Genomic DNA, 23,800 nt, shown 5'->3' with positions numbered 1-23,800 from the left:
CCAACCAACCCCCCTAAATGCTGCTGCTTTGCCACTTTATCTTCAGCAGATTTGCAAGTGGCTGCGGTTGACCATCCCCTGTGTAGACAGAAGCCTGACGATGGGGCAGAGGGAGAGACCTTAAGCTCCTGCGGAGCCTCGTTTCCCCCTGCTGTATTTCTCTATTCTTTGCCTTCTTCTCCATGCCATCTTCTCTCTGCTCCCTCTCAGATTCTCTCCTCGTTCCTTTCCTTCTCCCTCCTCCCATTCTTATTTTTGCTTCCTGCTCTAGGGAGAACGGGAAAGATGTTCTCACATGGGTCCTGGCTCTGAGTCAAGACAAGCGGAGTGGGGGCAGAAAAGGACTCCGGGAAGAGGATTCTGGTTGCTGAAGCACATGGCTGAATGGAAGCCTGGAGCAAAAGGAGGTGGCATCCCTTTTCTTCATCCCCTCAGTCTGCTCAGCAAAGAACCACCAGTTGGGCAGTGAGGCCACTGGGAACAGACCTCTTTTGCTCCCTCTCCTTTGGAAACCAGTTCTGACACTCCAGGTGACTGATATCTGCTGTGTTGCTGGGATCACGGGAGGGTGGGGCTCGGTGCAACTGGGACTTTGCACCCTCCTTGGCAAGCTGGGGAAGGAGTGGAAGTGTGGGTGTTAGCACTCCCAACTCCTCTGCTCCAGGATCACCTTGTAGGCGACGGTACTTGCGACGGTACTTATGTCTGAGTCCCAGCTGCCCTATCCCAGGACTGTTGCTGTTGCCCTAGGGATAGCATGCTGGGACTGGGCTCTTGCTGACCCCTGGCCCAGAACCCGACCTATAGTAGATTTGCTGTAGATGCTAATTGACAGAGTGAACGTGAGAGAGTCCATTAAAGGCAACCTCAGTTTCCTCTCCCATAACAGCAACTGAGGTGATGTCTTCTCTTACTCGGCAGGGTCTTAGTGTTACTCAGGCAGCTTCTTTGGGTCCCATTTTCCTCTTCTGTAAAATGGGAATGTGGATGAAGCCGGTGCTTCACAAATTAGATCCTTAGGAAAGTACTTTGAAAACACCACTGTGAGGTCTGGGTGTAATTATTACTAGCTTTCTGTCCAGGGTCCTTGTTTCAGAGCCAGCTCCATTTTACTGGGCAAAGCTCATACATTCAACAGAGATAGCCATAATGCTGGTAGTTTTCTTTGCTGACTGTCTTTTAAGGGCCATGTCCTGTGCTGGCTACGTCACATGCACGTTATAGGAGCTCTGAATCTTACCACTCCTTCTGTGCAGGTGACACGGAGGCACAGAGAGGTTGAGCTACTTCACTGAAGTCACAGAGCCAGGAAACAGAACAGCGAGGATATCACAGACCAGGGTCTTGTGTTTCTCCGTGCTGAATCTGAGACCTTCTGAGACTTGGCCATTGTGTCCTAAGCCAGTCTCACAGGGAGAATCCAAGGGTTGGAGACACAGGAAGTGCTTTCCTCTAAAGTCCCCAAGGCTCAAGATTCTGATCCTGGGTCACCTTTCTTCTTCCTGCAGAGCCGTGCCTCGCCGATTTCTACCTCACACAATCCTGCCTTCCTCCTCTCTGCCTGAGGTACCCCTCTACCCCTTCTAGGCTGCAGGAATAAGAATGGTTACAAGTGTGGCTGCTCCTCCTCATCTCCCCAGAACAAGTGTCTGCTGCCATTTCTTCCTTGAGCGTGGCCTTTGCATATACCTTCGTGTGCAAGCAAGTACCCGTGCATATTTGCCTGTGAATGCATGCTTGAACACTGAGAAATGGACAGCAGAACATTCACGGTAAGCCTAGGGTGTTGGTGCATGCATGTAAATTCAGCACACAGGAGACTGAGGAAGGAAGGTTTTGAGTTCAAAGCCATCTTGGGTTATATAGGGAGACCTTGGAGTTTTTTGACTCAAAACCAAGTAAAACACTCATACATCTCAGATAGGTCTTTGTTAACAATGACCGTGGACCTGCAAGGCTTCTCCACTAAGGCTTTCGAGTTTGTCAGCAAATTCAAGAACTTGAACTCGTGAGCCACCTCCCCTCTGTCACACTTTTGCTTCAGGAAGTTTTCGATGTTCACTGGAAGGCCTTATTCCTCCCCAAGCCCCTGTCTTCTGGGACTTGAAGAGACTTCTTTGTGGTGGTCTGAATGGAATATTCCCAGCCAGTAGGTGGCCCAGACTCCAGGCACCTGTGCCAACTCAGGCCAGGGGTCCAGAGTCAGTGTCCAAGTTCCCCCATCTTCCAAGCCCCTTCCCACTGAATCAGACAAGCTACCTGAGACAATGCCAGTCAGTCATCATGCACACGGGAACACCCCATGAACCCCAGTGTTCCTTCTATGCTATGGGACTTGTCTCATAGCTATTTAACAAGGGTTCTGCAGGACCTGGCTTCGCTGGCCTGTCTATCACATGGATGAATCCCTGGGTATATGACTGAATGGCAGGGTGGTGGGAAGGACATATCTTAATATCGATGACTTCACAGAGCTGTGTGGGAGCTGGGAGGAGTCTAAATCCTTCGGATGCAATCACCACTTATGATATACCCCCTCCCCCACACTGCTGCCTCCTTTCCCTGCCTAACTGGTGCCAAAGACAGAAGGTTCCTTCCGTTATCCATTCTAAAGCCAGGGAAGGCTTCAGCCATCTTCTTTCTCATCCTCCTTCAGGTCTACCCAGTTGGCGAGGAGAGGGAGGCACCTGAGCTCGGTTCCCCAGAGCCCTTTCCAAGTACTTTATGCCCAAGACTGGCTAAGAGGGTGCACATAGGTCGAAAAGCCTAAGGGAAGAGGGCTTTCCTCCCTGTGGTGGCCTGGACTCAGTTGTACCCCAGAGCAAAGGCTTGCTGTAGATGGCCCCCTTCCCTTCCTTCTGGCCAGTAAGCACCAAGTCCCCTCCAGAACTCAGTTTCAGGTTATAAGGGACTAGAGGGTGCATTTTTTTAAATGGGAGGGTCTAGTACTCAGAAGACAACTTCACCTGGAGGCCATTTTCCTCATCTTAAACACCCCAAGTCTCCTTCCAGGACAGAACTGTTCCATCCATCTACCATCCGTAAGGGTGGGGTAAAACAAGCCATTAAATGGGGCTTCTGGGCTCAGCTTGGAATTTTACTAGACCCAGCCCCATCTACCCAAATGAATTTATCTGATATGTTTATTTTATTCCCTCCCCAAAATTCTGTTCGCTTTCTTTTTCCATTTCCATTTCATGAAGATGACTAAAATTTCCAGCAATTAATCTCATTAAGTGTCTGGCTGCCCCAAAGGACCTGCCTCCTCTACAGTAGTAGTGTAGAAGAAAACAGTTCTTTGTAGGAAAAAGGAAACAAAAACACAAAAAAAGACAACAAAAACAACGTTTAAAAAAAAAACCCAAAAAGATAAAACAGTTCCTTTCTTTCTCCTCTTGGTCTGAGAACCAGGGAGCTTCAGAGCTATCTGCCCCATAGCTCCTTTAATGGACCAAACTGGGCAAGAAGTAGGTCACGGTCTCCTCCCTATACACACACACACACACAGACACACACACAGACACACACACACACACACACACACACACACACACACACACGGCACAGTTAGAATGTATAAGGAAGCCCGACGGCTATGGTTTTATTACAAAATTTCTTCTCAGACGCAATGCGAGATCAGATGCAAAATCTCAGCGATGCACCTCTTCCCTGAGCCCTCCTTGGAGCTGGCCCCCACCAACACGGCCGACATCCCCGCCATAGTTAACCTCAGCCCCGCATTGCGTCTCCCCATCCCTGTCTCCCACTCTGCCCCGAACTTCTCTTTGTAAAAAACCTGTGAAGAACCCTGCGTCCCCGGCCCCTGCTGGAGCGCACACAGGACGGAGTCTGGCATGACAGTCCCTTCGCGCACCGCCGCCGCTGAGTCCTATGGTGTCCAGACCCGGGTGGTGCGAGGTACTTCGTTGATCGCAGGCAGCGGCCAAAGCCTTGAGAAAGAGGCTCCGTAGTCTCTTCCTCGCGGTGCTTCAACTCTGGCAAGGGCGGCCGGCGCTCAGTATAGTCCCAGGATGGCGGCGCCCACGTCCTTGGAGGGCCTGCGCTCCTGCATCAGAAAGTTGATCATGCTCTCGGACTTGATGAGCAGGTTACAGCCCAGGAAGAAAACGCCGAAGACCACGGTGAGCGACAGCACGCAAAGCACGGCGATCTGCGCCACGCGCGACACCCACAGGCTGCGTTCGTCCGGCGCCAGTCCTGCGGGGACCCCGTCGCTGGCGGTCAGTGGTGCGCCGCCGGGGCAGCAGTCTAGCCACGTGCCCAGCCCGTGGCTGCGGTTTCCCAGGGTGGCTCGGGCGTCACCACCCACCTCTTCCAGGCCGCTGTGGTTCAGGAAGCTCACGTTCATGCCGGCGTGGTGCCTGGGGGGGGTCTGAGAACGCAGGCTAGGACGCGCCCGGGAGCTGGCGGCGTCCGCTCTGTCGGGGACGCCCGGGGGGTCCCTGGATTACCCTTGCGCCAGGAGGAGAGGAAGGCGGGAAGTCGCCCACGCGCGCTGCGGTTCTTGGTCCGCCTACCTCCCCAGCGGGAAACCGGCGGCCAGGAGCAGAGAGCAACAGGCGGCGCGCGAGCTTGAGAGAGCCAACAGTGCGTGGCAGTCGCCCACGGAGCTCCGAGACTGCCGTGCTGCCCCGCCCCTGGCAACCGCCGAGCTCCGCCCCGCCCCGCCCTTCCCCAACCCACTCGCGTCGCCCAAGCTGCGGGGACACGAACCCCTCCCAGCGTGCTGTCTGCGCAAAGCCCGCTGGACAGGGTCAGAGTGTTCAGGCAGCTCCTGCCCTCGGGCCAAGTAATCTTTGACTCACTCTAGGCTGTCTGTTTTGGGCCGAAAGCTGCCCCAAAGGTGCGGGTTCCCAGAACTGTGGATGGGGGCGGTCTGGAGCCTTTTTCATTCTGTTACATTCTGTGTGTGTGTGTGTGGGGGGTAGCTTTGGCCCACGGCATTGCCCACTCCAACGGGTGTGGCTCTGGGTGGCCTGACTGTGCCACATTGTCTCTGCTGGCCCCTCTCAGCTTTTCCCTGGCTGAAGGCTGTCACAGCTAAGAGCTCTTTGCCTCTTACCATGGCCCCATATGCCACCTCTTTTTAACATATTTATTAAAATTAAGTCATTTGGCGGAGTTTCTATTTTATTTATTTTATAGAAATAATCATTGTAGATCACTTAGCACGGATCAGCAAAAGTTGGGAAAAACCCTCTAAAACTGCAAAATCCTGCTGTCTGGGGTGGGCCAGTGTCCTTACCTAGGTACAACCTCCTCCTGGTTGTCTCTATTTGTGTCCGGGAATGCAGCGTCTTGCCTACTGTAGCGTACATGCTGTTTTGTACTGCAAGGATCTGGCTCAGACAGTCTGTGCTTTGCTTTTGGCACCAGAATTTCTTTAGAGAAATGCTCCTATATTCCTTTGCTCATTATTCTGCTCAGCTTAAGGCAGGGCGGGGGTGGGGGTGGGGCGGAGAGGTTTAATCTGCACTCGCAGCCCATGTCCTTGACTCTGTCCAGCTGTAGTCCAGCTGTCTGCTGCAAAAGGTAGAAGTAGAGAGTGAGTATGGGGACTTCAGGGAAACCCGGCTCCAGTGAGCATACTCAGTACACGTGGGGGCAAATGCCCTGCTCCATAAGCTCTCAATCTTTCCTTCCTGCCCCCCTTACCCTTCCATCACTCTGGGTAGATCCTGCTGGGTAACTTGGTGTGAAAGGAAGGTTGAGAGATGTTTGCCTTTGACCTGTAGTGTGAAGGTAGAGAGAGCGAGCTAGGACCCCTGGAAGCTAGCGAAGATCACCAAACTAAACACAAGCCTGGGCTCTTACCCGGCTCCCCCCTCCCCGCTCTTGCTGGGACAAGAGTCAGCCAATTGCCTATGTCCAGCTGCCTGAAGAGGGGCGGGGCAGGAAGCTTTGCGTAGAGGCAGGCAGGCCTGGGGGTGGGGTACAGAAAAGTATTCCTTGGGCTCAGCAGAAGGGAGGCATAGAGTAGTCTTAGTTTGTGGGGACGTATTGCTTTTCCTACCGTGTCCTTTGGGATTTAGGGACAAACTTAGGGATGCTGTCAGCTGCCTGCCAAGTTCAAGCCTGCTTGCTACAGGGACTGTGCTTAGCTTTCAGGTAGTATCAGGGTTTGATTTTTCACATACAGTCTGGCCATTGCCTCTGTAGACCTAGGCTCTCAGGCTCCTTCAGCTCAGAAATGGGCGTCCTGTATGACCCAAACCCAGGTCATTACACACTCTCTGTCTGTACCATGAATCCTGGCAAGATTTGGCACAGTTTGATGTGTATGAACTCTTAATTTTTACTCCCCCCTATGTATGTATAGATCAAAGGTAAGTGTTTTTCTCCATTCCCCCCCCCCACGCTCCCCTCAGAACTAAGGAGTGACCCCTGCGTGTCATACATGTGAGGCAAGCATCCGTCAGGGAGCTTTAGCTCCTGTTCCTTCTATGTTAGTTCTGAAACAGGGCCTCCCGCTGAGTCTGGAGGTCACCAAGTCCACCAGACTACCTGACCTCTAGGAGCCTCCGGTCTTCACCTCCTCAGCACTAGAATTACAGGTGTGCAAAACTCAAGTCCTTACACCTGTGTGCTGACCATGTTACTCACTGAGCCTTCTTCCTGCCTCCTGAACTCTTAATTTTTGTGGGAACCCTGACAGGTAAAGGCGTTCCTTATCAATGGCTGCCTTGCAAATCCCTTCACATAGAGCCGACACTGGTCCCCTCACAGTACCTGAGGGACAGGGATATAGAAGCCGCTAGGCTCTGGCATAGAGTCCCTCACAGGATGGAACTCCAGGTCTTGGCTAAGGCCACAGTCATCTAAAAGTTAGACATCTATTTCTGTGAAGAGGCACCATGACCACAGCAACTCTTACAAAGGCAAACATTTGACTGGGGCTGACTTACAGTTCAGAGGTTCCGTCTATTACTGTCATGTGGCAGGAAACATGGCGGCACGCCGGCATACATGGTGCTGGAGAAGGAGCTGAGAGTTCTACACCTGGGTCAGCAGGCAGGAAGAAGAGAGAGTGTGGGCTTGGTTTGAGTGTCTCCCCAGTGACACACTTCTCCAACAAAGCCACACCTTCTAATAGTGCCATTCCCTGAGTCTATGGAAGCCATTTTCATTCATACCACCGCACTCCCTTAGTCCCCTAGTTGCCTGTTGGCAGGAGGGGACCTCAATCCTTCCCTCTCAGCAGCTTTTCCATGGGGCTGCTTGGCTTTCCTTATGGCCACACTTGAAGAATGCACTAAAAGGTGAACAACTGGTAGATGGGAGAGGGAAGAAAAATGAAACCCGCCAGCAACCCTCACGTGGCCATGGTCTCACAGCAAGCCTTGGAGACTTAGAAGGAGGGAAATCTTGCCTGAGGTCATAGCAGGTAGTGTGGCCCAGACAGTATTTAAACCCGGATGACTGACAACCATACTCCTTCCAGCTCATGATGCATGTGGATAGATCTGTGTGGGGTGCGTTTCACTGTCGGGAAGATCGGAAGTTCAAAGTGTAGGGCTGGGCCTCAGGAACCCAGGAGCAACTTTGCCACCCGGGTCGCCACCCTCCTTTAGAGAGAAGGAAGAAGGTGCCTCTGGGGCAGCTGCCACCCACGTGGGACTATTTTTACCCTCTACCTCAGTCACACTCTCTCAGCTCTGGAAGGGCCATGTGGACAATCTGGTCCCCAAGAGGAATTGCATGGGCTACTCAGAGGCTGTTAATGTACTGTCCCTGCAGCTGCTTGAATTAACCTTTAGCCTTCTGGCATGTGTGGGCCACCAGGGTTGGTAAGCAATGATCCTCCCTTGGGCAAAGAGGTTAATAAAACCCTCCTTATTACCATTGCTGGCTAGCTGAACCATGGGGGAAATGCCCTCGTGAGCTGACTTTAGAAACCATCGCCACTGTAAACAGGGTAAGTACAGCGTTCCTCGCACATGCGAGCTATTTCAATAATGGTAAGACCAAGTCCATTTACATACCCACCTATACCTTCTCTGCCCTGTAAAAATGTAAATAGTTGACCGTGGAAGGAGCGCGCCCTCCAGAGAGGCTGAGAGGCCCGGACTGGAATTTACATCGCCAGAAGTCCTCTCGGGTCCTATTTACATGATTCATTATCTCAGCAAGCTCTTCCTGAAGCAGGCAAATTTGCCTTCTGCCCAGTTCCTGTCCAAATGGTGTCATGTTTCCAGTTGGCAGACAGGACGGAAGCCAGTGACATTTTTACTGCGCTGGGTACAGAACTAAACACTGGTTGCTTTGCTCACCCTTGCTTACATGAGGTTGCTACTAGGCTGCCAGCCCTGTTCTGCTATGGCAAGTGGGTGGAGGGCAGAGGGAGACCCTCAGATTGTACAAGCCAGTGCAGAGTACAAGCACTGTGCACTGAGGAACAAATATATTTGTCATAGGTACCGGAGACTCTATGCCTCACCTTCTGCCACCTGTCTGATTTAGGATTGGTTCATTGGTTGAGACAGGGGTTTTGTGGTGGTTTGAATATGCTTTGCCCATGGCAAGTGGCACTACTAAGAGGTGTGGCCTTGTTGGAGTAGATGTGGCTTTCTTGGAGGAGGTGAGTCACTGTGGGGGCGGACTTTGAGATCCTATGCTTAAGACCCACCTAGAGTGGAAGAGAATCTCCTGGCTGCCTTTGGATCAAGATGTAGAACTCTCAGCTCCTTATCCACTACCACGTCTGCCTGGACTCTGCCAAGCTTGGCCCAGGGAGCGGCACTATTAGGAGGTGTGACCTTGTTGAAGGAAGTGTGTCACTGTGGGCATGGGCTTTAAGACCCTTGTCCTAGCTGCCTGGAAGTCAGTCTTCTGTTTGTCTTTGGAAAGAGATGTAGAACTCTCAGCTCCTCCTGCACCATGCCTGCCTGGATGCTGCCATGCTCTCGCCTTGTTGATAATGGACCTAACATTAACCTGGAAGCCAGCCCCAATTAAATGTTCTTTGTGAGAGTTGCCTTGGCTGTGTGGTTTCTTTTCACAGCAGTAAAACCCTAACTTAGAAATCAGACCCAAGTAAGTGTTTGCCTTTATAAGAGTTGCCTTGGTTGCTGGGCGGTGGTGGCACACACCTTTAATCCCAGTACTTGGGAGGCAGAGGCAGGCGGATTTATGAGTTCGAGGCCAGCCTGGTCTACAAAGTGAGTTCCAGGACAGCCAGGGCTATACAGAGAAACCTTGTCTCGAAAAACAAACAAACCAAACCAAACCAAACCAAACCAAACCAAACCAAACCAAACCAAACCAACCAACTAACCAACCAAACAAACAACCAAAAAAAAAAAACCAACAAAACCAACCAACCAACAAACAAACAAAAAAAAACCCAAAAAACAAACAAACAAAAAAGAGTTGCCTTGGTCATGGTATCTCTTCACCACTACGGAAACCCTAACTAAGACAATTTGGCTACATAGTCCTGGCTGACCTGGAACTCAGGATGCTCTTGCCTTGGCTTCCTGGGTGCAGGATAACAGGTGACACACTATGTCCAGTTGGTCCGTGTCTTAGAGAACATCAGTGTTTTAGAGATCTAGAATCTGTTTCTGCAGGGCTGAAACACAGTTGGCTGTGTGATTTTGGACAAACCAACTCTCCTCTCCTCTTTGGATTGGTTCAGGCATTAATCAAGGAAGCTGGAGAGGTTGCCTAGTAAAATGCCTGCCTTGAAAGCACGAGGACCCGAGTTTGATCCTTACAGACTATGGGTTTTTTTTTTTTTTAAGGTGGGGCACGTTGTGCATATATACTGTATTACATACGTGTAATACCAGAGCTACGGAGGCAGAGCCTGAAGGCCCCTTAAGACTCATTGGCCAGATAGCCTCACCTACTTGGTAGGGTCCCACAAGTGAAAGACCCTATCTCAAAAGAAAACAACAACAAAAAAAGGTGTTTATGTGTCTGGATGGGGGGAGGGGGTAGTGCGTGAGGAACAGCCTCTGAGGTTGGCCTCCTGCTCCCACACGAGCGTGTGTGGGCACACGTACACACACTTGTACAGACACAAGAAAGTCTTCCTTACAATTTTCTTTACAGAAACAGGTTAGTGAACCAGGCAGGCTGTTGTCTGCTTTCCTGTGCTCTGTGTCTGGAGAAGCATGAATCCCAGGGTCTTTCTTTGTCTGGTTTGTCCCCAAAGTGCCTGAGCCTCATGAGCCACCTGTAGGTGAGGAGGTTGATCATTATCTACAGTCTCAAGACTGCCCTCCCCAGAGCAGAGGTTCTGTGAAGTCTGCGATACAAGAGACACTGCAGGAACTCTTAGGACCTTAAATACATCATGTTGTTTGTGAGTTCTCTAAGGAAATTCGGGATGCGGCATCTGACGATGAGACCCTCCCCCTGCCCCCCTGCTAATATCAACTGATGCTTTGTGCCTAGAACACTGGGAAATTTGCTGAAGCCTCTCTTAAGCCTCAGTTCCTTTATGTAGGACATAGACAACGTTTCAGAAGTTAAACAAGGCCACGCCTGGAAACAGGCCTGGCTCCGCACCTGGTGCAGAGTAAGTGCTCAATAAACGCTGCTAGCTATTATCTATAACGAGGTCCTTCCTCTCCAGCACTGACAGTCTGTACTTCCAACTGCAGCGTGTAATTAAACCGCAAAGCATCTGGCTTCCCGGGCAGAAAGAAGAAGCCTGGAGGAAGGAAGGAGAGAGAGAAGGCTCCTTCTGGGCTGCCCGTTTGTGCAGCAGCCTCCCCACCAGCCAGGGCAACAGGGAATGGAGCGAGATGCCAGCCCTTAATGACAGGGTTTGAGGAGCCTGTGGGTCCCTGTTAGCTCAGACCCTTGGGGGATATTTGCCAAGGCAGACAGCTGAAGGGAAAATCAGGGCTGCTTTATGGTTGCTGAAGTTCGAATATGGTTGAAATGTCCCTGAAGGGTCCATGTGTCGATGACTTTGTTTTTAGGGTGGTAGTGGAACTAGGAGATGGTCGAACCTTAAAGAGATGGGGCCCCTAGTTTGGGCATGGTGGCTCATGCCTCTAATACCAGCATGGGGAGGGGTATGGTAAGCAGGCTCAGGCAGGTGAGCTCCCATATGCTTTCCAGTAAAGTCTGGGCTACCGAATGAGGCCTTGTCTCACAAAAACAAAAGGAAGGGCTGGGGGTGTGTAGCCCAGTAGGTCGAACACTTGCATAAGGCCCTGGGCCTGAGTCACAGCTTGGTATAAACCAAGCATAGCACTGCGTGCCTGTAATTCCAGTTCTGGGGTACAGAGGCGGGTGGGTCAGAAGTTCAAGGCCACCCTCTCTCTGTTACTTGCCAAATTTGAGAGCAGCTTGGGGTATATGGCTCCCTGTCTCAGAGCAATATAAAGGGTGGGACCTTTGGGACATCACGGTGTATATACATACCATAGACAGTCCATACCATAAACAGCTAGGCCACAGAGGAAGGGCAGAGAAATGCGGTAAGGACAAGCTGGTTGAAAGTGACAGCTACAATGGGGAAGCCAGTGCATGCTGGGCACCAGAGGAGAGACCAGTGCCACAGGCTAGTGGAACACGGGAAAAGAAGCTTTGGACTCCCAAGCAGCTTAGCGATGACAACTCGGGCTTAAGCGTGGGAAACCATTTTCAGTCTTGCAAGCATAGGCTTGGCAGTGAGTCTTTGATGGCAGTCAGATGCTGCTGGCCCAAGGAAGGGCCAGGCATGTAAGTCTCTCATCACTTGCATCAGGACCTGCGAAGGCTGGATATGGAACTCTGGATTTGGGGGCACAGGTCCAGGGGTAGCTCAGGCTAAACTTGTATTCAGTCTTGTAACCCACCCACCCACCCCCCCAAAAACTGTTCGGGCATAGGGATCCTTCTGCCTGCGACCTGATGCACTGTTAGGTAGCCTCTGATACTGTACTGGCCGCTTTTGTGGGTCAACTTGACACAAGCTGGAGTTCTCACAGAGAAAGGAGCCTCCCTTGATGAAAGGCCTCCATCAGATCCAGCTGTAAGGCATTTTCTCAAATAGTGATCAAGGGAGGAGGGTCCAGCACATTGTGGGCACTGCCAGCTCCCTGGGCTGGTAATCCTGGGTTCTTTAAGAAAGCAGGCTGAACAAGCTAGGAGAAGCAAGCCAGTAAGCAGCACCCCTCCATGGCCTCTGCATCAACTCCTGCCTCCAAGTTCCTGCCCTGTGTGAGTTCCAGTCCTGTCTTCCTTTGGTGATGAACAGCAATGTGGAAGTATAAGCCGAATAAACCCTTTCCTTCCCACCTTACTTCTTAGTCATGATGTTTTGTGCAGGAATACAAACCCTAACTAGGACACACACCTTTCACACTGATGGAACCAGCCATATGATTTCTTCTGGACAACCAAAAAGGTAAAGCAAGGGGCTGGTTTGAGAAATGTTTGTTTCTGGGCCTGGCTGTCTTGGTACACTCACGACATTATCTTACCTGCTATTACTAAGGTTTTTTTTTTTTTTTTAAAAAACCCAGGTCCCATGCATGCAGCACCCATGAAAGCCAGAACTGGGCAATGGACTCTTTAGAGCGGAAGTTACAGATGGCTGTTAGCGGTTGTTACATGGCTGTTACATGGTTGCTGACACCTGAACCTGGATCTTCTGCAAGAGCAGACAGTGCTCTTAACTGCTGAGCCATCTCTCCAGCCGCTGGCTAGATGGATTTTTATGACGCGCCATTTGAAAAAGGATCCTACTTCTGAAAATGGTATAAAACTGCCATCACAAGGCACAATTGCTCAACACTACAACGGTTAGTTTCCAAGGAGACACACTATACATTATTGTTTATAAGAAGGATCAGTGATTAGCTGATGGACCAAGTTTAGCCACAGCCTGTGTTTGCAAAATTTTACAGCGTCACAGACAGACTCACTTATGGGTGCACTATCTGCGGCTGGTTTTGTGCCACGTTGACAGAACCAAATGGTTGTAGCAGAGATCTTATAGTCTGCAATGGTGAAAATACACATCATGAAGGCTTTTATAGAAAACGGCTTCATAAGAATTATAAAGAAGAGGGGGGGGAGACTGGGTTGAAAATACATCTTAGCAGTTAAGAGCATGTACTGCTTGAAATAGCAGGGCTAGACACTGAGGACCGACAACCACTCACTGACAATGTCACAAAAGAAAGACATGACATGCTTGTGATGTTAATGCAACCTAGAATCATCTGGGAGGAGAGTCTCACACACACACACACACACACACACACACACACAGAGAGAGAGAGAGAGAGAGAGAGAGAGAGAGAGGGAGAGAGAGAGGCTGTCTACTTTGGACTGCTCTGTGGACATGTCTGTCCCGGGTTGTCTTAGCCAAGTTAACTGATATGGGAAGAGCCTACCCAGTATTGGCAGCGCCATTCCCTAGGCAAGGGATCTTGCCTTGTTTAAGATGGAGAAAGCAATCTGAGCACAAGAAGGCAAGCAAGCACATGCAGACACTCATTTCTCTCCACTGTTCACTGGGGGATGTGACGTGACCAGTTGTCCCAAGCTCTTTCTACGACGACTTCCTAGTAGTAATGAACTGTATCTTGGAATTGCAAGCTAAAACAAACCCTTTCTCTCCTAAATTGTTTGTTGTCAGGACATTTTAATCACAATAACAGAACTAAAACCAAAAGCAATGTCTTTGGGAAGACAGCTAGACTTGTCAAAAGTTTAAACCTTCATCTAATTAGGCATCTAGACTCAACTCTCAACGAACAGAAAATGGAAAAAAAAAACCAATTGGGAACATGTTAAGCTACATCACAGATTTGCAACATGAAATGTGGCTATTTCAAATAACAAGAGCTGGACATTAGTGCTCAACAGAAAGCCCATCAGGACTAGAGAGACTAAGGCAGGAAGAGAATCATGAGTTTGGGGCTAGCCTGGGCTACAGAGTTCTTGAAAAAAAAAAAAAGACAATTTGCTCCTGAGAGGGAGCTAAGCCTGCTGGTAACGTCGTCGGAAACAAGTTCAGCTTTAGGCTACCGCCTCCCAGCTCTGAGACTTTGGGATGGCTTAACTTCTCTGCAGCTGATTCTTAGGAGCTCTGTGAAGACAAATGGATTCCCTGCCTGCTGTGTTGAGCGCTGTATCCCACTGGCGGGGCTCATTTCAGGGTCAACATTTGTTCTCAGAGGGAGGCTTGTCTGCAGCATCCATGGGCACTTCCCTGTCTCTTTCCCCTCTCTTTCATTGAGTCATTCATCCCCGTGCCCCACTGTTTGCCATATGCTAAGCAAGCTAGTTAAGTCGGTGATGCTGCAGCATCTGGTCCACTAAGTTGCCTGTCAGCTCCACAAACCAGAACCTGCTGCCCCTTAAAAAAAAAAAAAAAAAAAAAAAAAGGTCTGGGAACACAGGGAACTCTCCTACTGCTGATGGACAAACAAGGCAGATTCTGAACCAAAGGAACCCAAGCCGACATTCAGGCTGTACCAAGAAAAAGAGAATGGTGCCTGCTAACTCCGAGAGGGAGGCTAGGTCATCTAAGGGACGGCATTTCGCAAAACCAAACTTTAAATCCACGTCTTCTTGGACATGGGCTGCTTCTGCCCTCTAGTGGCTGCTGGCTAGCACAGCAAGTACCAGCTTCAGGCAGTTGAGCTTTGTTTCCAGACTTCTAAATTACACTATGTTTCTCTACCATGCTTGACCCGTAATTACCTTTCCTCGAAATGTATCTTGTTTAATGATAGTAATTTCTAAATATTTTTTCGGCACCATTCTAAAGTATTGCCATGCTATAGTAGGTAGGTAGGTCTTCTTTGTGAGCATGTAACAGAAACACAACTCAAATTTGTTTATGTAAGAAGGGATACTCACTGAGTCCCAGAGAGAGGAAAAGAAGGTGTGTGTGGGTCCTTGAAGGTTGTTTCTGGACTGGATTCTGGACTCCACAGACTTTCTACAAAAGATTGGAGCTGCACAGGGGCCCACAGAAATCAAAATGCAGGGTATAGGTCCTGAGCAAAGTCCCACAGCTCTGCAGAGTTACAATCAGAATATAAGCACAAACCCTGCAGCCCAGGGGCAGGATGTGTAGGTCCTCTTTAGAAACTAAGGTTGTCCTGTTCTCAGAAAGGAAGGGAGGTATCAGGGTTCTGCCCATTGGTCCGCCTTACACCTTGCCTTCCAGACCCATCTACCATTTCTACCTAAAGCCTGCACAGTTTGCACAGTTCAAACCGGCATATTTCCTGGAGAGTGATGATGTCACAGAACCAGAGTTCCAGAAGGCTGAGGTGGCCAAGAACACATGCCTTCTTGAGACGAAGGAGAACTATTAGCCAGATGGGGCCAGAGAGTGCTTGGTAAGGAAGAGGAGGCTCCTGCCACAAACCATCTTGTCCTGTAGATCCTCCCAGAAGGGCCTGGGCTGGCTGCGAGCTAGGGCCAGAGAGGTATGCTTTGAAGCTGGATAGGGCCACATTCGGGGACTACTATCACCCCAAAGGGAATCCCTGAGGGGCTCCATGGGCCAAGCCAGACATTCCTGCATCCCAAGGCTTGGGGAAGCCTATCTCTGAGGTGCATTCTGCATCAGAGTAGGGAGGGCTGCAGGACATATCTGAATTAAACAGATATTTGCTATTTACCGGAAAGTCTGATTTAACAGGACTTCATCTGTTCTATTTGCAACACCAGAGCAGGGTAGTGAGAGCATCCAGAGAATGTCCTAAGTGCATGCTGTGTGACAAGGACAAATCAAGAGACCAGAAGGCAAGCAAAGCCGCCGGAGAGGCCACGTCATCCCTACATATGATGAAGGAGAGGGAGGGATCCTGGCCTTTGCCCTCAGCATCATACACCTAGTTTAAAGAGAAAGACACACATCCTAGGGCAGGACCAGCCCACGTGTGCGCTCACAGAATGAACATTTTGAAGGACAGAACCCAGTTATTTTATAGATGTTTCCTTCTGTTTAGGTTCATTTCTTTATGCTTGGACCCAGGCTTCCCATCTGTGGCCAGAACACCTCATTAGAGCTTATGCATCTTGAGGTTTCCCATCCAGAGGTGCAGAGTGTCCCTTTGTCCCTCACTGATAATGTTAATTTTAATTGCAAAGTCAAAACATTGGGTTTTGCTACGCAATACGGGAATGACCAAGGCCATGTATATAAGCCCTGATATTTTTCCAGCTTCCACCAACTCAGACCAGCCCCAATAGTAGTCATTATTCAAACCAATCACTGCCCAGGCTATGCTCCTACTGTAGCCTGGGAATCTGCCACATTTATAGGAGTCCTGGTTCCATTCTGTAAGGAATGTGAAACCATATCTTTTTGTTTATTATTTATCTTATTCATTACACCGTTCTGATTGGGCAAGTATTAGTAAATAGATCTTCATTTCACACATGGGAACCAGAGAAGTAAGTATGTTGTTCAAAGTCATACAGCAGCCCAGCCTTTGATAGCTGGTAGTGGGTGGGAATTCAGAGTCCTTGATCTTCAAACACACACACACACACACACACACACACACACACACACACACACACACATACACAGGCATACACACCATTAAAGCGAAGATTATTTATATAATACGATTATATTCGCTTGTTTTCTGATATGCATTTATACAGAAACAAAACAATAAAACCTACAAGCAGCCCTCCAGGAATGGCATGAGGCAGAGGTTGCAGTGGTGAAGGTCATATGTCATGTATCTGGGAGTATGGGTTGGGGCATATTGGCATCCCGTGTCCCTGCCCTTCCTCTGAAGGCACACGCTCAATCCATACCACAAATGCTGGTGAAACAAAATCTGCTCTAACTTTTGCCAACCTCACTCCCCATCCTGCTACCCAAACGTTGCTTGTGCCTAAATACCCATGAGAGGAGGACCAGCCACTGAAGCCAGAGTGGTCTTGATTTTGAACTCTTGAATCTGAGCAATGGGTATATGGAGGATCAGGAGATTTCTCTCTCTCTCAATCTTTCTCTCTCTCCTCTTATGTTAAATTTTCCGAGACAAAAAACATGATACGAACATAAAAGAACAGGCCCTTACCTGTGATACTAAGGCTCTGGTAGTAGAGGCAGGAGGATTGCTGAAAGCTGGCTACATACTGAGTTCCAGGGTAGGCTCGGGGTGTATGTACATCGAGGTTGAGGAGTGGGGAGCACTGAAACTTACCAGGTATTGAACATTGAGTGAGCGAGGAAATTTGGTTTCTCTCTCAGATCCCCCAGGCTCTCAGAGACTGCCTAGTGCCCTGTCTCCTTGGACAATGTTGAAGGCACTGTTCATCTGTGTGGCAAGCTGCCTTCTGGTAGTGAATGATGGCAACATCATCCATCGCTGTAGTTTGGCCAAGATTCTGTATGAAGAGGACTTGGATGGGTTTGAGGGCTACTCCCTGCCTGACTGTGAGTGTCATCTCCTTGGCTCCTTCCTCCCCACCCCTCCTCTGGATCTCTTACCTGCCTTCCTTCGCCATTTGTCTTTCCAAGTTGAGTTCAGAGAACCATCTCCCTGCAACAAGAAGCCTCTCCCAACATGTCACATCTCAGCCAGTAGCTATTAACTGAGCTCTTACCATGCACTACTGCTTTGGAGGTGAACCAAATTCTTTCCCTCACAGAGCTTACATTCTAGCACAGCAGCGAGCACTCACGCGGATACCCAGTGTTGGCTGGTGGCGGCATGTGCGTGAAGAATGTGGTGCAGGCATGCAGTTCCCAGAGTTGAAGGCAAGAGGATTGCTCTGAGGCCAGCCAGGGCTCGGTAGCAAGTTCTTGTCTCAAACAAGCAAAGGAGAAGCTTAAGGGGGTCAGCAGATGGCTCAGGGGGTGAAAGCACCTGTCACATTGTAAGCATGACAACTTGAGTTTGATCCTTAAAATAATGACTTACAACAACAACAACAACAACAACGTGGGAGCCAGAGAAACGCTCAGCAGTTGTGAGCATGCTCTGCCCATCCAGAAAACCTGAGTTTGGGTCCCATATGAAGCAGCCTATCTGCGACTCCATCTCCACGGGACCTGACACTTCTGGCCTCCACGGGCACCCTGCAGTCACATGCACATACACACAGTCATGCATATGCATAGTTAAAAAACGATTTCTTATGCATCTATAATCCCAGCACTCGTGGAGAAATGGGTGGCAGAGAGAGAGAGAGAAAAACCAACCTGAAGCTCCCAGGCCCAGCTAGTGTGGAATACACAGTGCAGCCGCAGAAATGGGAGAGGTCCTGAAGGACAGAACTGACTTCAACATGTTCTCTCTCTCTCTCTCTCTCTCTCTCTCTATCTCCCTCCCTCCCTTTCCCTTTCCCTCTATCTCTCCCTCTCCCTACTTCCCTCTCTCCCTCCCTCTGACTCTCTCCTTTCTCCTGTCTTCCTCTTTCTCTCTCTCACACACATGTACATGGGTAACACTGTGGAAACTGAAGTCAGGGGAAGGCTCCGAGGAAGTGGCAATGGGCCGTGCTGAATGAAAGAACCACATGACCAGAAGAAAAGTATTCCAGGCCAAAGGAACAGCCAATGCAAAGGCTGTGTGGGAGGGAACTCTCTGCTCCATCTAAAATTTGTACATACATGCCTTTTGATATGTTCTCCACTTCTCCTGTTCGCTTGCTCTCCCCTTTGCTCCACCCCCTCAGCCCCCTCTCTCTCTGTGTTAAACCCATACTTTTGTACTTTTGTTCAATCTGTACTAGGCCCCTTGAAGTCAATACGAGCCTGTTTGGCTGTGCATAGCTCCTGGCAAACAGTAGGTACTCAGCAAATGCATAAAACATAAGTAGGTGGAAAGATGGGGGGATGGCTATAAAATGGAGGGGGAAATGGACCGAAGGATGGGACAGATAAGCCTATGGCTTTTTCTAGCTCTTCAGGCATAGCTAGGCTCTTGGGCCTTGTTCTCTCTCCTGATACCTTGCTTCCACCCCCTTTTATGTCAACTCCCTACCCACTCAGTCTAGATCCTTGCTAAAGAGCCTCCCTCTTCTCTCTTTTCTAAGGGCTGTGCTTGGCTTTTGTGGAAAGCAACTTCAACATATCAAAGGTGAACGAGAACGTTGATGGTAGCTTCGACTATGGCATCTTCCAGATCAACAGTCGTTACTGGTGCAACGACTACCAGAGTCATTCGGAGAACTTCTGCCATGTCGACTGTCAAGGTCTGGCTGGGAGCCCTAGGGTGGGAGAGGTGAGAGAGGAGACTAGGCTCTACTTACAGGACCTTTCTTCCCAGGCACTGCCTGAGTATGTCCTTCCAGGGATGGTTTAAAGAGCAAGGAATCCCTTGACTGAGCAGATGAATAACCCCACAGTTGTTCCATCCTTGCAAGAGGTCTGAGGGTCCCTTGGGCCCAGAAAGACTTTTCATAGCCAGGCGTGGCCTTGCTGTCACACTGACAACATGCTATATAGTAAGCAGAGATATGCACAGGCATTTTATCCGCCCTTCCACACAGTAGAAACTGTTTATGAGCCCCACTTCTCAGATGAGCAAACTCAGGCTCAGAGGAGAACCAAGGTATGATGATGTCATCTAGTACCATCCACTCGGCAGGCTGGACTGGGAGGAGTGTCAGAGTCCAGAAACTCAAGGCTGGCCTGGCGTCATACAATGAGATACTATCTGAGGAAGAGAGGAAGAAAGGGAAGAAGGGAGTAGTAGGGGGGAGGGAAGAAGAGAGGAGGGAGAGGGAGGCAGTTAGTCTAAAAATGAATGTGACTTGTGGCTTGAAATACCCAGGCTAATGGCAGATCAAAAGCTGAGTACAAAGTCCCTGTCTCAAAGCTAATCCAAGAGGCTTGACGGGGTGGCTGCATCCTTCCTACCCTGATATCCCTGGGCTTCTCACCTATAGAAGCCTCCTTTCTCCATTAAGCAGGACCATTTTTGGTCTCTGCGTTGTCTGTTTTGGCATCCCTCATGCCAGAAATCCTGCAGACTTTGGGTGAGCCACTACCTACCTTGACTAGAGAAAGAGCAGGGACCAAAGTCCAGTCTCCTCCTGGCCCCGCTTCTCATCTCTGCCAGCCACTGTAGGGCTATCTAAGTGGTCCCTAGGATGGAGGCCTTGACTAACCTGGAAGTGCTCAAGCCTTAGGTCAACAAGACAGTGTTCGTCTGGTCCTTGGGATTAGCCTTTGTACCCATCACAGGTAACCTCTTCCTTCTTTTCAGAACTACTGAGTCCCAACCTCATTTCAACCATTCACTGTGCAAAAAAGATTGTGTCTGGACCAGGAGGGATGAAGAACTGGTGAGGAGAATGTGGGAGAACTGGTGGGAGGACTGGTAGGAGGACTACTGGGAGGACTCATGGGTTGAAGCTAGTGGGCAGAGCTCCAAGAAGGACATGACAGAGCAAGGAGCAGCAGCCAAAGAGTTGTGGGCAACCCCTTACAGAGCTTAAGAAAAATGTGGGATTGGAGAGATGGCTGAGTGGTTAATACCACTGGCTGCTTTTCCAGAGGACCCTGGTTCAATTCCTCGAACCACAGGTCAGATCACAATCACCAGCAACTCCAGTCGTAGGGGAATCACCACTCTCTCCTGGCCTCCACTGGTCCTGCTCATACCTCCACCCAGCAAACACTCTTACATACAAAAGAAACATTAAAAAAATCTCAAAAAATTAAAATAAAAGGAAAAAGATGGGGGTACTGGATGGCCTTAGTACTCTTTGTCCTAATACCCATGTTGGTTCCTTCTCTAATATTGTATTAATAACTTCTGATTGTAATAAGAGAAAGCAACTTGAGCTGGCAGAGGGAACCTTTTTTATTCATACATTTAGATGCTTTTGGTTATTTATTTTTAGTGAATGTGTATGTGTTTGTGTGTGTGTGTGTGTGGGGGGAGGGTAACTCCTGCACACTTCTGCATAAATGTGTGTGGAGGCCTGATGTTGATGGCAGGAGTCTGAGGAGGATCTCTGGATTGTACCCAGAGCTCACAGAGTTGGATAGTCTGGCTAGCCAGTTAGCTCCAGAAATCCTGTCGCAGCTTTTGAACACTGGAATTACAGGCAGGCAGGGAAGCCTACCTAGCATTTATGTGGCTTTGGGGGAATTCCAACTCAGGTCATCCCCAGCCCAGAAATTTATTTCACGAGAAGGTTGCTTACTGAGCCCACTCAAGGGATGCAACAACTAGGCCTCAGGAGAGGGCAGGAACCGCAGGGGAAGCTAGGAAAAAGACAGAGGCTTCCCATGGCCAGTTCTGCTTTCACTGCATATGCAAGCCTCTGTTCTCTGCAGACCAGAATCCTTTGCTCCCCGACACACAAGACAGACTATAGCCTCCCAAGTCTGCAACTTAAAGCCCTAAGTGGACCAGTTGGACAAGTCCTGGTCAAAGTTCCAGAGATAGAGACTCTAATTGGTCCAGTATGAACCAGTGGTTTTCTCCTTGTTCCAATCAGCTGAAAGCAGGAGAGGATTTAAATAATACAAATGTCTCTCCTGCAAGGGGTCTCTCATAATACACAATGTTTCCTGTTAAAGGGGGCCCCTTAGTGGGACAGATACCCCAAAACTTTTAGCTCCTCGAGGCTGGATGCACAGGGGACCACTTTTCTGTGCTTCAAACTGGACACGTAACTAATACAAATGGCTCCATCTACAGGAATGAGTTAGAGTTATAGAGTTATGAGCCTAGCATGCAAGATCCAGGAAAGACCATTAATGATTATGAGGGCTGCTCCTTTCTGAAGGGTAGGTTCAAAGACTGCATCTTGGGTTTGAACTAACTCTAAATCCTATAGAATAGTGCTACCCACCTTTGAAGGGAAATGAGGATTTGAAAATGTGGATACTTACTAAACAAGGGGAAAAGGTAAGCCCAAGGGATGAGGGAAACTTAAAGAATCAGAAGGGTTGGCCCTGCTAGGAATGAAGGGGATTCTAGAGGCTGCTCTTCAGGGAGGACTCCAAAGACTGGGCTAGTGTGTTGTGCACTGGGCTATACACAGATGGCCTAGTCTCTAGTCGAGCTGAGGTGTGGAACCCCGGGACCCGGTGGTGATAATTCACCTTTATGGGACAGAAGGCGTTCCTTCATGTCTCCTGGAACTCTGGCTCCTGTCGAAGTTACCGCCCCCACATCCCCCACAAGAGAAGCATGGTTAATAGTCAGGTAGGCAATGTCCCAAGCTTCTGACTTTCAGGCTAAACTCCTCCCTAGTTACCTAGCAACAGTAAAGCTAACAGCACACCATAAGAGGGGCTGTTTGGCCCCTCCTCACTCTCTTGATCTCTTGCTCTCTTGCTCTTACTCCTCTTACTCTCCTGTCTCCTCTCCTTTCCTTTCTCTTTCTCTCTAACCTCTTACTCTCTCCCTCTTACTCTCTAGCCTTTCTTCTCTCTCTCTCTCTTTCCCCTTTGTCTCCCCTTGGCCATGGTCGGTCTCTCTCTCTCTCTTTCTACCTTTTCTTTTTCCCCCTGCTTTTCTACAATAAAGCTCTAAAACCATAGACTGTCTCTGTTCATCTGCGTTTACTCTCGCCTGTGTGGGAACCTCTCTCCCTCAGCCTCTCTCCCATAACCCCGGGGCTACAGGGTGTTGTCCCAGGGCTGCCCCTTGTCCACCCCCACCGAGTGGAGTCAGTGGCTTAGATGCCCACCCGGGGCCAAGTGGAAAGTGTCTGGCCAGACATGGGCTATGCTTCCTTCCCCCTCCTTCCCCCAACCTCTTTAGTTCCCACACTAGTGCGTGGAGAAACAGCACTTACACAGAGAGCAAAAACCTTATATTTTTCACTCTCCAGGGTAGAATGGAAATTGCACTGTTTAGGACGACCACTCTCCTACTGGATGACGGGATGCCATCTGGGATGAGCCAGGGTGCAGACCTACTGGGGAGTCACTCCAGGACCCCTGTACTCCTTGGACATTCTTCACTATTTCATTGTCTTGCCTTCACCCGTTACTTTTTTCTCTTCCCACTTGCAAGTAAAACTGACCAGAGTCCTGGAGGGAAATATCTTACCTCGGCTCCCTGCTTGTGTTCAGCCAGGCCCAGTTCCTCTGTTCCTATCATTTGTAAACCAAGAAGATGTCAAATAAATATAATTATAGTTTTCAAAATTTATTAAACATACGTGTGTTTATTTAGTTATTAGTTCCAGTTACATCTGTGTACCTACCACTTTAAGAGTGTTCTAGATCCAAGAAAAAGGAAGACAAATGTATGGTGCTCTTAGGTATTCACAATTAAGGTGGTGAAAGAGAGACATCCACAAATATTGCAGTGGGCAACAAAATATTTACTAAAATTTATACACATTGGTTAGTTAGTGTCAGACAACTGTTTTTAAAGGCAAATTGAAGATCAAATACAGGTAACCAGCCAGTCATGCTGAGAGTCAGGAATTGAAGTGGAGAAAATGGTACTGAGACAAAGCTATGATAACAGGTACCAAAGATTTGGAACGACTGAGAATCTAGATTAATAATAATAATAATAATATAATAATAATAATATAATAATATAATAATAATTATTATAGAACCAGCAGAATGGTTTAGCAGGTAACAGTGTTTCCTGCCAAACCTAATGATCTTAGTTCAATTCTAGGAACCTACATGGTAGAGGAGAAAACTCATTCCTGGAAGTTGTCCTGACTTATACCCCTGTGTAATGGCATTTGGTGTGTGCATGCGTGCACGCACACTTTTCTGCATAGGATCTTATTGGTTTGGCAGGAGTAGATAAAAGGGACAGTTGGGGGATGTCCTGCACACAGCCACTACCAGTAGTGTCTAACTAAACTGGAGTATTAACTTGGACCACTTATTCCTCTACCCCAA

At 49.1% G+C, this 23,800-nt stretch overlaps 2 protein-coding genes and 1 long non-coding RNA gene across 5 annotated transcripts; 1 reads left to right on the top strand and 2 right to left on the bottom strand.

The window, feature by feature from the left end:
- Positions 1-3,569: 3,569 nt before the first annotated feature.
- Rprml (reprimo-like) lies at positions 3,570-4,641 on the bottom strand. Its single transcript, NM_001033212.2, has one exon. The coding sequence runs from the start codon at positions 4,367-4,369 to the stop codon at positions 4,016-4,018; it is 354 nt and encodes a 117-aa protein (NP_001028384.1). The 5' UTR covers positions 4,370-4,641; the 3' UTR covers positions 3,570-4,015.
- A 495-nt stretch (positions 4,642-5,136) lies between these two features.
- Positions 5,137-15,214, bottom strand: 1700072I22Rik (RIKEN cDNA 1700072I22 gene). Of its 2 annotated transcripts, NR_131109.1 has the most exons (3): positions 14,839-15,214; positions 6,927-7,020; positions 5,137-5,544 (listed from the first exon to the last, which is right to left on the bottom strand). It is a non-coding gene; the product is annotated as an RIKEN cDNA 1700072I22 gene (long non-coding RNA). The 2 variants fall into 2 exon arrangements; NR_131143.1 differs by lacking the exon at positions 6,927-7,020.
- Positions 15,215-15,259: 45 nt separating this feature from the next.
- On the top strand, positions 15,260-23,082 carry Lyzl6 (lysozyme-like 6). 2 transcript variants are annotated; one of them, NM_001356472.2, is made up of 5 exons: positions 15,260-15,326; positions 17,207-17,392; positions 18,997-19,155; positions 20,172-20,250; positions 22,759-23,082. In NM_001356472.2, the coding sequence occupies exons 2-5, from the start codon at positions 17,254-17,256 to the stop codon at positions 22,826-22,828; spliced, it is 447 nt and encodes a 148-aa protein (NP_001343401.1). In that variant the 5' UTR covers positions 15,260-15,326; positions 17,207-17,253; the 3' UTR covers positions 22,829-23,082. The 2 variants fall into 2 exon arrangements, with proteins under 2 accessions (NP_001343401.1, NP_081359.1); NM_027083.3 differs by having other exon boundaries at positions 15,260-15,416.
- Positions 23,083-23,800: the final 718 nt, after the last annotated feature.

The sequence above is a fragment of the Mus musculus genome, chromosome 11 (assembly GCF_000001635.26).
Source record: "Mus musculus strain C57BL/6J chromosome 11, GRCm38.p6 C57BL/6J".
Lineage (NCBI taxonomy): Eukaryota > Metazoa > Chordata > Mammalia > Rodentia > Muridae > Mus > Mus musculus.
The sequence above is the reverse complement of the archived record's forward strand: the minus strand, read 5'-3'. Positions and strand labels throughout refer to the sequence as shown.

Bases quoted from the DNA above. Each gene is read 5' to 3' on its own strand.
- Rprml (NM_001033212.2), bottom strand. From the start codon at position 4,369: ATGAACGTGAGCTTCCTGAACCACAGCGGCCTGGAAGAGGTGGGTGGT.
- Lyzl6 (NM_001356472.2), top strand. From the start codon at position 17,254: ATGTTGAAGGCACTGTTCATCTGTGTGGCAAGCTGCCTTCTGGTAGTG. The intron at 17,393-18,996 runs GTGAGTGTCATC...CTCTTTTCTAAG, and splicing joins GGGCTACTCCCTGCCTGACT to GGCTGTGCTTGGCTTTTGTG. The intron at 20,251-22,758 runs GTGAGGAGAATG...TTCACTCTCCAG, and splicing joins CCAGGAGGGATGAAGAACTG to GGTAGAATGGAAATTGCACT.